Here is a 13,411-nt window from a genome sequence, read left to right on the forward strand (position 1 = left end):
CTACTTATACTTGCCAATCCATAAAAACAAGGTACTCTTGTCTGTTTTTTATTTTCCCAACATCATATCCTATAACTTCATGAGCTAATCTTTTTTTAATTATCTACATGTGGTGTTAATAAAATATTTAAACTCGTTTTGACATTTGAACATATTGTTCTCATACCAGAAACATTTGATTTTAATCCTTTTGCTATATCAGGCAGTCTAATATTAGTGTACTCTATTCACACTTGTCTTTTCAGCAATCTAATGAGTTGACAGTTTGACTTGTCATTCTTATAAAGTTGACATTAATACGAGCACATTAATCTTACAATCTTTATTTCAAGTTGACGATAAGTAACGTGTAAGGCAAGGGAGACCATCAGTTTAACAGGGGCCTTTTTAATAATTCTACATAATCTTTTCATTTTCTAAGCTCGGGTTATTCAGCAAAATTCTGCAATACCACTGAAAGGGGCTTATTTCCCAGAAGACTACAGATTAGTGGATGAGTTAGCTGTTTTCAGCATCTAGGCCTTTTCTTTTCAACCCCTGAAGAACTGAGCTGAGACTGCGTTCCGTGTTTGAAATGTGTGTCTTACGCCTCAGTGTTTCTGAGTCTTACAATGACTGTGGTATTATGATATTCATATTCTCATATTCTCACTCTCCCACTCTCTACATTCTTTTCCCTCCTCCCCCACCCCACACCCACCCAAATCATTCTCTTTCTCCCTTTCATGTCCCTGAAGCTATCCTGGCCTTCTGGTTGTACCTCACGCTGTACAGGACAGTAGTTTACCAAGAGTAGCCCGCTGCTATCGCCACAATCGCCTGCCTGTTGTATGCTGGAAGAACTCAAGAAGCAGTACCCTTCTCCTCCGATCTGGAGGGTTCCATGGCAAGGGAGTAGTTGGGCTTTTCAAATCTCAGAACTCCCCTCAGTCAGGTAAGTATCTTCTACAACACAAGTATGATCCTCTAACTTCAGAGTATTCTTAAAAATAAAAGGTGTAAAAGCTGGTCATGCCACTTGTTCCATGTCATCAAGCCTCTCACACGTAAACTTTCCCACTGTGCCCCATACAGCAGGCATGAACTGTACTTGATAGTGTGGGGCTCCATTTTGAATTTGACATCTTACTTAATATGTCTGTCTATATTTGGATTGTAATAGAAATTAACATAATAAAGTCTTTGGTTCTAAGCTCCTTTCCTTTCGGTATCCACTGATGGAAACTAGATTATACTAATCTTTTTTTCTTTTCTGGGAAGCATTCATATATATTTAACAGCTTTAGAGGCAAGTAGGGATTCTGTCCCATGTGATATGAGATATCCTGTCTCTTTCCTACAAGTCGCACACACATGTACACCAACAGGTCAGCAAGCCAATGACCAAAATGCTGCTTTTGGGGCTCTGAAGCAAAGACATTTTTAGGAAGCTAGAGGGTGGCCAATTTAAGAAAACAGAAATAGTAAGTGCTGCTATCTCTTTTTCTGAGGATGTTTATGAGCACCATGTCTGAGGTCTTAAAGTCAGTCAGGAGCTATATTTTGCTGACCTTTCTCATAACTTCCAGCTTATAGTAGATGTTCAATAAAATTAAACACTGGGCCACTAAGATATCAGATCCAATTTAGGAGTGGCTTCATTCTTTCCTCTTTTGAAATGAGGTTAGTTAGGTTCTGTGATTCAGCAGGTAAAACATTGTGCTTTTTGATATCTCTTCTTTATTCCCTTCCGTCTGCCTCCTGAAAGTTAAAAGTTAGCCAGTGTGTCTTTCATCATTCGGTTGACTGAGGGCAGCACATACAACACATATGTTTTTTACTGTTATCCTACCTGGCTTGGAGTCTCAACATTGGTATAAGTGAATTCACTTGGCTTTTAACTGTTTCTGCCCTGAGGAATCCTCCCAGTCTATATAGTGGGTTTAATAGAACACAGTATGTAGGGTACATAAAGTGAGCAAATCATTTCAGGAGCATCGATGAGCATATTGCCAAGCTTTTAGTTGGAAAAAATTGAACAATTTTTTCCACTGGTTTCTGATGTTTAATATAATATAAATTTACTATAGTTCATATTTTTGAGCTTACACATTTGCTCACATTTTAATACCTTTGAAATCGGGATGCATTTTACAATTGAAGTGATCAGGAAGAGTTTTGTCATAGTTTAAATGGCAGAGTTCTTTATTCTTAGTACATAAAATGGTACATTTTATAATAGATGACATAGTTCATAAAATATAATAATGACATCTTAAAGTTGATGAAATTTAATATAATAATGCTAATTTTAATATAATAATGCTATTTCCTATTCAGGTTGTAAGAAAATTTGTTAATATTTATTGTCCTTCTAGTGAGCCCTTCCTGCTGCCTGTTTAAAATTCTGGGCCAATTTCATTTGTTTCTGTTTTACTGCTCACAAACCAGGCTCAGACACCCTCCAACCCAGAATTGTTCTCACAATTGTTTCCATCTGTGCATACTTTTTGCTCCTCTTTTACAAGGACCAGGGAATCTAGCAATAGCTGCTCCTATCTTCTCTCCATCTTCCTCCAGTCTTCCTGCAAATAACCCCTACAAGGACATGTCCCCTGGTATTGTGAAGTTCTAACCTTTGCCCATTCTGGGATGCAAGGGAACCTGCTCCATCCTCTGCTCCCAAACAGTAGCATGGACAGGCTGGTTGGGGGAGATCATCAAAGAGATGTTGTCCTTTGTGAATCTTCCTTTTGAGTTGCTTGGATAATGAGAAACTACACCTGTGCTTGGAAGGACAGCCCCGAGCTGTTCCAGACCTAGGCTCTTTCTGGGAGAAAGATGAGGTAATCAAGAAGTAGGTGTGGTGAAACCAATATCATAGGAGGATTAGCCGTTTAATAGTTTGGAGCTTTAAGTGGGGCTGGTTTCTATATTTGGGTGTGGTTACTCGAAGACTGTATATAGAAAGAATAAGCAAAAAAATGTATATACATACATGCATATATGCCTCTTTTATTAACACCGTTTGTTTTATTCATTATCTTTTTCGTTTATAGCTCCTACCTCCTCTTTAGAATCTTCCAGCAGCATAGAACAAGAAAAGTACTTGCAAGCCTTACTGAGTGCAGTTTCTGTCTATCAGAAACTCAGTGGTAATAACACGCTTACTGTCAGGCCAGCACTTGCTCTGTCTCCAGGTAAGATTTGGTAGTACTTTTCTTCTTGACAGCTATGAAAAGGGAGATTCGTTGCTGGGGTTAGTCTCATTAGTTATTTGCTCTGTTCATTCAACATGACCCTCTAAAGTTTTACCTTGTGGAGCATAACTTTAGCACCTTTTACTTAGAAATCAGGTGCCACTGTTAATTTCTATTAAATAGTAACCAAATTTAGAGATTCAATTATTTCCTTTTTAAAAGAGTAATAGGAGAAGAGGTAGGGAACATAAATAAAGTCATGTGGGCTTTTTTTCCTCCCAGAATCTGTTTTACATAAACTTAAAATATTATTACAAAGTTGAATGTATAAGTGGAATATCTGTTTATTAAATGTATGTTTATTAAAATCATCATGTATAAGTTTAAAATTCCTGAAATTTCTGCAGCCTTTTATGATTTGCAGTACAGTTTGTTTTCACTAGATTTGGATGAAGCCATTAAGACTTGTACTAATATTTTGTTTCAGTTATCATGTGATGGAACCCCAAAGGGTTCATGTAGAGGTAACCCTAATGTGTTAGACACAGGAGCATGTGACTTGAAAAGTTGGTCTCCTTGGCTTAATCAGCTATTTGAATTAGCTCAACATAAGCAGAAAGTGGCTTTTCTTGTAAAGTAACACCATGCATGCCTTGCTTCATTTATCATTAAATTCTCTGATTGCACTTGCCAAACCTAACTCGCTATAATCTTGCAAATGTGTGTATCTCTGAGAAAATAGTAACAGTGCCTTGTTATCTCCATTAAAGCTTTAGAAACTTAAAAAGTACAATGTTTGGCAGCAATTAGACATGCTACACATGAAGATAACGTTTTGTCATTTGAGTAATGTTAACCCGAGCGACATGGTTTTTGTTCTTCTTTTTGGCTGACTTTAGGGCCTGAAAGGAGGACTTCAAGAATGTCCACTGTGCTTAAGCAGGTAGTGCCAGGACATTTGGATGTAAACCCATCCAATAGCTTTGCTCGAGGAGGTTAGTAAGATTGATTTTATAACTGAGCGCTGACACAACCTTAAAAGCAGAAAACTTTTTTCTAGATAGTGATACTTTAAATCAACTAATTATGGTTCAAATGGTTTTTAATTACCCTCTTCTAAATGAATGATCAAATTTATTCCTAGCATGGTGACAAATGAGGTTAGCCTCCTGGAACAAGAGGTATAATAATTGCTGAAATCTCACATATTGATGAGTTTGGAAGCATTGGGAGGTAAGGGGAGACTGTCTAAATGGTGAGTCAGCCCTGGGAGTACTCCATGAGGCTTCAGGTGTGCAGGGTAGAAAACCTGATCACAGAAGCATAAACAGCTAGGGAGAAGTGATCCCAGACCCCAGGGCGGTGCCTCCAATGCCTGTTATTTTTACTCCTGTTATCTGAAATGTTAGTTTGGAGAATAAGAGAGAATCATACCCAGGTTACCTTTTTTACCTCTGAGCTATAGCTGCTGCATGAGGAAATATACAAAGGCTGAGTATTGGCTCTTTTAGCTCCAACAATTGGTCTACTTTGGTCTCTGGAGGTTTATGTTGGATTCTTTTACTTTTTGGAGGAAATTCCAGACTAGGTGTCCTGCTTGTAAAGTCTTACTGTTTCACAATGGAGTCACAGGATCTTAGACTCCTCCTCTCACTCCTGTGCAATGCTGAATACCCTTGAAAACGCACCAAGTGTGTGATGCTGGTTCTGTGACAACATCAGAAATTCATTTCTTTGCATTTGTAAGCAACTCTATTTGTTAGAACTCATATTGATTTAAAAATCTACCACCATGAACTTTTACATATTGACCCAAGCTCTGGCCTCTAAAGTTAGAAAATTCTAAATCTTATCTCTTCCAGTATAGTCCTTCAGACTTAAAAACTGTTCTCATCTTTTGTGTCTGGGAACTTTAGTTAACTCTAAATATCCCCAATTCAGATGGTTGTGGTCCACGCGCCGTCCTTTTCATTCTGTGGCTACTCCCCAGAATTGAACTCATGTAGCTTAAGATTATGTTTGGTGTGGGGACAGCCCCGTCCATCGTTAGGCTGACCCGTATTCAGATTAACATCATTTGAAATCTTTATCTGCTTCACATGTGCCGTTCTTAATATGTTAGTCTTGAAGGTTTAGTATATTTAGTTTTTGGACCTAAATATACTATATACTGTACCTATGAAATTTCGTCGTTTTAGACTTTTGGATCTTGATTCTCTCCACTGCTGTATTTGCTGTTTTTCCAAACCTCTTGTCTTCCATGGATTTGATCACTGTTCTCGTGTGATTTGTTGTTTAAAAAAATGTTGACCAAACCAGAGCTAAGGACAAAAGCCTTTAGCAAAATAGCATAGAGGCTTCTCTGAAGAAAGAGATTCATCCGTTCATCTATACTAGTTACGAGTCCTTCTACTAAAACTCACCTGGCCCATATTTCTAAACCTCTGCCAGTCTTTTTTAATCCAATATTTTCCAATCTTTCAAACTGTTAATTGTATCATAAAAGATTTTATGCTTAGTTTAGCATGACTCTTTATAGGAATTAGTGCTTTTTCCTAAATAATCATAAATAGTCCATTGATAATCCATTCTAGAATATGATTCAAAATCAGCCTAAAGGCTCTATTTTACAAAAAAATTTCCCCCTTTTGAAAACCAAGATTATTGTGCACATCTCCTGGCAATCACATTGGTTCTTTGGATACTTGTTATCATACTTCATTAGAACTTTCTGCTATTACAGGATTCCTAAGACTTTCAACCTTCTCAGCCATCTTCCTAACGAGGCCTTAAGATCATTGTATTAGTTTGCTACGGCTACTGTAATGAAGTACCACAAACTGTGTGGCTTAAACAACTATTGTCTGTAGTTCTAGAAGCTCTAAGACTGAAATCAAGATGTTGTCAGGGTTGGTGCCTTCTGAGGGCTGTGAGGAATAATCTGTCCCATGCCTCTTCCCCAGCTTCTGGTGGTTTGCTGGCAATCTCTGGCTTTCCTCGCCTTACAGAAGCATCACCCAGATCTCGGCCTTCATCTTCACACGACATTCTCCTTGTGTGTCTATCTCTAAATGTCCCCTTTTTATAAGGACATCAACCATATTGAATTAGGGTCCTGTCCCACTCCAATATGACCTCATCTTAACTAATTACATCTGCAACAATCCTATTTCCAAATGAGGTCACATTCTGAGATACTAGGTGTTATGACTACAACATACAAATTGGGGAGTGGTGGGACATAGCAGTTCAACCCATGACAGTCATATATAAGTTTTTTTCTGATTTTTTAAAATACCATTGTTTTAAAGTTTAAGATATAGACTTCATTCTTCTCATCATTTCTTTCTTGGTGAGTCTGACCTAAAAACAGTAAACAGTAAAGTGACTTTCTCCTGAGGTTCCTAGTATTTCTGTCACCAAGCCCTCTTGTCAAATTTGGTTCAAGGTTGCTGTTCTCCTTATTACTTTATTAACCATCTCCAAGTTTGTACTGTCAGCAAGGCACGTCATCAATTTTTCCATTCAACTTTTAGTAGAATGCAATTTCCAGCATTTGTCTGGTTAGTTGAAGCCCTCTCACCCACACCTAGCTCTTGTATTTTACCTTTGCAGACTTCATCAAGAACACATTATCTATTTCTCCATTTGGCCAAGTGACCTGTAATATAAATTTTAGCTACAAAATTGTCTCTCCTATGTTGGTACCTAAGGCTCATTCATCAATCTATTTCAACTGCATAATTTTTTTCATGTATATTGGCCTCAGACTCATAGCTTTTTTATATAAGGGGATCCCCACTAGTGGTTACATTCTAATTATGAGTCCCTTCTATGTCTTCTCAAAGCTACCTGGAAGGCTATATTTACCTTTTGGGTTAAATCTCCTGTTTAATTTGTTTCTGATCCATTCTGTGCGTAATCAGGTAATAATTATTATTTCTGACACCCTTCCCAAATACTTTCTTCTGAAAATTACTGTGAACTTGGTGTGTTTCTTTTTTTAATATATATAAATTTTATTGGGGAATATTGGGGAACAGTGTATTTCTTCAGGGCCCATTAGCTCCAAATAGTTGTCCTTCAATCTAGTAGTGGAGGGCGCAGCTCAGCTCCAAGTCCAGTCGCCACTTTCAGTCTTTAGTTGCAGGGGGCACAACCCACCATCCCATGCGGGAACTGAACCAGCAACCTTGTTGTTAAGAGCTCGTGCTCTAACCAACTGAGCCATCCTGCCGCCCCTTGGTGTGTTTCTTATGACAGTGTTTTTGCTCCTAACCGGGTGCCCATCATTCTGGAATCTTAAGCTAGGATCCAGAAACATAAGTCTTATTCTTTTATTCCATCTCTTAATTCTGCACTCCCAAAACCTCCCAAATTTTCCAGCGTCCCACTGATTAACTGGTAGATGAGATCCTCCTGTTTCCGGACACTTTGAACCTCTTCTGTGATCCCTAGATCTGCTTCCTTTGTCTCTTCTGATATTGTCGTCCCTCCTCACATAGAATAGCAAGAATGGACTGAGACAAGCAAGTTTGGGAAGTCTCAGAAGATTCCTTATTAATCTGAAGAGGCAGGCACACACTCAGGGCAGGAGTAGGTGTAGACACTTGAATGCCCTGCACGTAGTTCATTTCCTGATACCTACCCTCAAGTACAGAGAGCTAAGCACCACTTCTCCAGAAGTTCCTTATTTACTCAGTGTGGGAAGAGCCTCTTATCTCTAAGTTTTGCTCTTAACCTCCTCCTTTATTCTCTTCTGTGTATTTTCACTGTGTTTTTCATTCCTTTCATTGTCGTAGAATCTTAGTTCCTGGTTTCCTGCTTCTGTTATTTCCACTGTGTACCTTTCTCCATCTGATGAGCCAGAGTTTAGATTAACCTCCACCTTCTCCTTCACCCTTTTTTCAGTCAAGGTGATCACTTTGCATTCAGGATGCATGCTGATGAGTTCCTAAGGCAGGGGAAGCGACCCCCTTTACACAAGAACCAGGTTAGAAAAAATGAGGATGTGAAAAGATCGCATTGCTTTTCATTTAAAATTAAACTAGCTTTTGAGCCCCATGGGAAGAAAACACATTTACTTACAACTTGGATAAATTATTTTGTTGAGTAGAAAAACACCATGAGAAAATTGTTACTGGCTCTTAAATATAAAAATACAATAGCTAGGTATATTTGAGAAGTAGCCGCGTGGAGGCAGCTTTTTAATTTTTCATCCTTCGCATTTCCATGGCCCTTTAATTAACTCAATATGTGTTATTTTATCCTTTAAATAACCTCCAGAATAGGTGTTTTAAGAGGCTCTGAGATATGACAAGGTCACTTAGCACATAACAGCATAACTGGGAGTAGGATTAGTTCCGTCCATTTCAGTGACTGTAGCTTGAATCTCATGCACTGTACCAGGCAGAAGATCACGTTGATAAATGCAGCGTATCCAAGCCAAGCATTCCTTTTCCTTCTCTTCTTTGTTTGGTTTTAACAAAGTAGAGGGAACACCACCAGTGGTTAGGAAACACTCGTGCTCTGAAAAACAATGCATTCCCGTGGGTGGGATGAAGTGCATCCCTTTTTCCCTGAAGCAGTCCTCTTAGCCAGACCCAGCTGGACAGATCCAGGATCACGTGGTTGCTTAGGTGACATGGCACTAGGATTTTGGTTCAGTTACATTCAAATTCAAACCACAGCCCTACCACTTAGTGTATGATAGTGAGCAGTTAAGACTCTTAATTCTCAGTGTCTTCCTCTGTAAAATGGAGATAATAAATAGTGTCTAGCTCTAGAGTATTTACAAGGAATAAAATAAATAATATATGTAAAGCACTTAACTTAGTAACTGGCTTATAATAATAGGAGTTCAATAAATGTTAGTTCTATTATTACTGTTGTGGCTATCATCATTATTGTTGCCTAATACTCCACTGAAATGGGAGGAAAGTCTACATTTGCATTTAAATTGCTTTAAGCCAGGTTGGAAGATTGAGCGCATATCCTCTAAGTCTACACCAATAGCTTTCAAACTTTTTTGATCTTGACTCACAGTAAGAAATACATTTTATGTCTATATGTATACATACGTATTCATTTTATATCACAATTCAGATAGGATTAAGTCACAATGCACAATGTATATGAGTATATACTAAAATGAAAGTTTCACAAAACAATATTCATTTAAACCACATGCAGTGTACATAGCATTTTCAATTTTAATCTGTTTCACTTTTTTAAAAACACTGATTAGACCTACTAACATGATTTCACAAACCACTAAGGCGGATGCTGCAGTTTTGAAAAACACAACTCCAGGCCTGTGTTACAGGCTTACAATAAATGCACCTAGGAATCACTCAGGAAGCTAAGTAAACCTCACCACCATTGAAGAGTATAATTCCTTTGGTTAATGCAACTGCCAGATGGGATTACAGTTCTCAAAGCCCTCTGCTGTCCCCATATCAGTACAGGCCATTTTCTCATGGCTGATTTTCTGCTACATGATAAACTTGGCAATTTATCACAAGCTTATTAATGAGCGTAAATTTGGAGGAAGTGTTTATTTTTTTTTTAATTTAATACCCCTCTTTTCATTCTTTTAGGTCAAATAATTGAGTTGAAGATATAGTAGAAGACCATAAAAGCTCATAGTGTTTCAATTTTTAAAAAAGAAAATAGTCAAATGTTTTTAGTCCCCTAGCAGCCTCTCAGTATGGATACAAGAATAAATGTGATTAGGTCCCTGCTCTTTGGAGCACACAATCTAGTAGAATAAAATGTGCAAATAATCACAATGAAATGTGATTAGAGTTCAAAGAGAGCCCTCTACAACTCTGGGGACAGTCAGGAATGGTTTTCAAAGGAGTTCCCTTTGTTTCTGGGTCTTAAGGGACAAAGAGTTTGTCAGGTAAAGAAATGGGAGAAATCATTCCAGGCAGACGGACGAGCATAAAAAAGTGTGATGTGTTTAGAGAACAGTATTTCAGAATCAGGAACCAGCCATTCACTTTTATCTTAAGCATTTAATGTCCCATTCTCCAATAGGAAAGCTCAAAACCTTGGCAGAAAGGAGCGCATTTGCCAGCACACAGGAGACCGTGTGCCTTTGCCATGCCATCCCAGGTTTTTGGTGTCTTGCAGCAGCATTCTCTGTGCAACCAGCCAGCCTCTGCAAAGCTTAGCTTCCAGATTTACTTTGGAGACTAAAGTCATCAATACCTTTCACGTCCTGCTTCCAAAGGAATGAGGCAGAAATGAAAAATCACTTCTAATGATTTTTCTTTTATCAAATTATTTCGTATTTTATGCAGTGTTTCATTGTATAGCTTAATAATACTGCTGCTCAACTCTTCAATCCTGAATAAATAACAGAATCATTTTCCTTAATAGACTTGAGCATTTCCTTTGCTCAGGACATAATGTAACTGTTACTTACTGCTCACCATTTTTGTTATTGCCAGGTAAAATTTGCCATAGTCATGAAGTGCTTTCTTTCTGTTGGAAAAAAAAAAAACAGCAATATTACTCAAATTACAAAAGTATTATCTCTAATACTGCCTATCATTTTGATGCAAGTAGGGATTTTAGGAGAAGTCATAACTTCAATCATCACAAGCTGTATTTTTAGTGGCATTGGGGATTGTCACGGGATCATGAATTTTTGCTGCGCCTGTTTGTTTATGGAAAATAAATGTAATTTCCATATGAAGAAAAAAAACAAGATAGTGTGGCAATTCTTAATGCTCTATTGCAAAAACATGCTCTTAGTTATTCCAAATGGTTGCTAGAGCTTCATTCCTGATGTGATGACCTTGCTCAAAGAGCAAACGTGTTGTGTGACAGACACGTAACATTTGCCAATCAATCAGCCTCCTTCAATATTAGGGCTAATGTATTCCTCATGTTTGCCCCCTCCCTAAATTCCTTAATTTATTATTGTCACCAAATGACAATCTTCAAAAGCTTATTCCATTTGGTATAATTTTTTAGTGGCACTCTCTGCTGTGCTGTTCATTTCATTGCGCTTATATTTATAAACAGGTGCTGAAATTTCATTTAACAGGCACTCAGTTCATCTTTTTTGTGTGACTGTGAAACTTTTTATTTGTTAATCAAATCTTCTACTTTTATTTACATTTCTCTGCTATGTTAACTTAATTTTAAAAATTAAATAACCTATTCTTCTCTTACTCAATTTGTTCTGATGTTTGCTGCTATATACATTTCATTCCTCCTTCTGTCTTTAATCTTACCTACCAGTGCATGGGTACAGAGATAAATGTTTTACTCAGTCAAATCCCAAATCTTCAACTAAGGGAAGAGTCCATAATCAAGGTACTGTATTACATGTCATGATATGTCACTCTTTTTAACCATCTTCATATGAAAGCATATGTGTTACAAGCGATTTTTTTAACATTTGTTTGTCAAATTATCTTTCATTCTCACCCACATTCTGAATTTCCTCTGTGGTTTCATTTATAAAAACTTACCATAATATCTAAGACAAGCTCATAGTAGGTTATATGGAAAGATTCATCCATGTTAAGCAGAAATCACCTATAAAACCTTTTCTTAGAAATTGGTCTCCTGCCCCTATAAATACTTACAAAGAGAGAAGCAGATGTGACATTATCATAATGACTTCTAGTCACTAGAAAGATGGCTTGATCTAACATTTGGCAAAGATTAAAACTTCTCAAAGAGCCTTTCCAAATCTAGAGAAGAAAACCCACTTTAGGGAAGCAGTGGCGGCATCTTATACCCCTGTGATCACATCACTAAGAGAACACCACCGACTGTGGGCATTTACAGGGGCTCCATTGTTTGGAAGGTGCTACAGTGCTAGTCATATTTGAAACTTAGTATATGCCTTTGTGTTTGGATACTTAATATTTAATAGTCTCACTTACATATTGATTTTCTAATTAATATAGTTAGGGTCAACTTATAACATGAGATTCTTCTAGCAGTTTAGCTTGGCCTTTCCCTTAGGAGACATATGCTTCTGACTATAAATTTTAAATAAAACCTCCTAAGATTTAGTGAAATGTACGTTACTAAACTTATATCTTCTCATTATTTTTCATGGATACTGGGGAAAATGAGTATAATGCCATCTCTATTAATTTAAAATTGCATCATTTTGGCATGATATACAAATATTAATTCTAAATCCAGCCTGAGATTTTAGTAGCTTGAGTAAAGTTCTAATTTACTTCTTAATCTAGATTTCTTGTTGAATTGACTGACTAAAGCAGAAGAATGTTCCTTACTTCTTTCATGAAGCCCTGAGAAATGGAGTCACTCCACATTCCTCTCCCAAGGCTTCATTATCCCCCGCCAGCATTTTTCGTTTCCCAGTGTCAGTGCACTCTTTCTATTCGGTATTTACTTACAAACATGGAGTTTACATCAAAATACAACAAGATTGACTTGGGTGATTTCTTAGGTCCTTCCATGCCTAATATTGTATAATTTTGAAGTGCTGTATTGAATAATGCTTATATGTTGCAAAAGTAAACGGCAGATGACCAATATGATCCATGATTACCTGGATTAATTAACTTGATACTACCTCTAAAACTATACCTACAGAGCATGCATCTTTTTCCCTATTCGGTGGCTTTCCCACATCAGATTACCTCACTCAAATTATTTTGGCTTCTGTGAAGGTGTATGGGCAAGTCTGCGCTCTAGCACTCGCCTGATCAGTTCTCCAACGTCCTTCGTTGATGTTGGTGCCCGGCTGGCCGGCAAGGATCACTCAGCCTCCTTTAACAACAGCACCTACCTGCAAAACCAGCTCTTGAAACGCCAAGCAGCCCTTTATATATTTGGTGAAAAGTCACAACTAAGGGTAAGATTTCTTCTTCTCACTGAAAAACTTTACGGATGCACGAAGGCAGTTTATAAAACTTAATAAACCAGTTTTCCTAGAAAAAGTTTTTTTGCAGTGTCGATTCTTAACCTGGAGTTAATAATCAATCTCAAAAAAATGTTAGCTCATTTTATATGTATGTACGTATGTATGTATGTCTACTTAGCTATATGTAGGTAGGTAGGTAGGTAGATATTCATACACACATGCATATTTATTAGCCATGAAAATAAGTCCTTTTTCATAATCATAAAAAGATCAGCATAAACATCAGGAATATACTCAAAAAAGAAATAAGGCTTATTCAGGCTTGCCTTAGTTCAGCTTCCTTAGGAATCTGTGCGTCTGGCGAAAC

General features: G+C 37.5%; 1 protein-coding gene across 7 annotated transcripts in view; it reads left to right on the top strand.

Moving 5' to 3' along the window:
• Positions 1-13,411, top strand: part of SBF2 (SET binding factor 2) — a 401,342-nt gene that overhangs the window by 352,913 nt on the left and 35,018 nt on the right. For 3 of the 7 annotated variants that reach the window (XM_033119785.1, XM_033119784.1, XM_033119787.1), the window contains exons 27-31: positions 738-934; positions 3,039-3,179; positions 4,079-4,174; positions 11,436-11,510; positions 12,851-13,035. In XM_033119785.1, coding sequence (XP_032975676.1) covers positions 738-934; positions 3,039-3,179; positions 4,079-4,174; positions 11,436-11,510; positions 12,851-13,035 — 694 coding nt within the window. The remainder of the gene's footprint in view (positions 1-737; positions 935-3,038; positions 3,180-4,078; positions 4,175-11,435; positions 11,511-12,850; positions 13,036-13,411) is intronic. The other 4 variants (XM_033119786.1, XM_033119788.1, XM_033119789.1 and 1 more) reach the window with 2 other exon arrangements.

Source organism: Rhinolophus ferrumequinum, chromosome 11 (genome assembly GCF_004115265.2).
Source record: "Rhinolophus ferrumequinum isolate MPI-CBG mRhiFer1 chromosome 11, mRhiFer1_v1.p, whole genome shotgun sequence".
In the NCBI taxonomy this organism is placed as follows: domain Eukaryota; kingdom Metazoa; phylum Chordata; class Mammalia; order Chiroptera; family Rhinolophidae; genus Rhinolophus; species Rhinolophus ferrumequinum.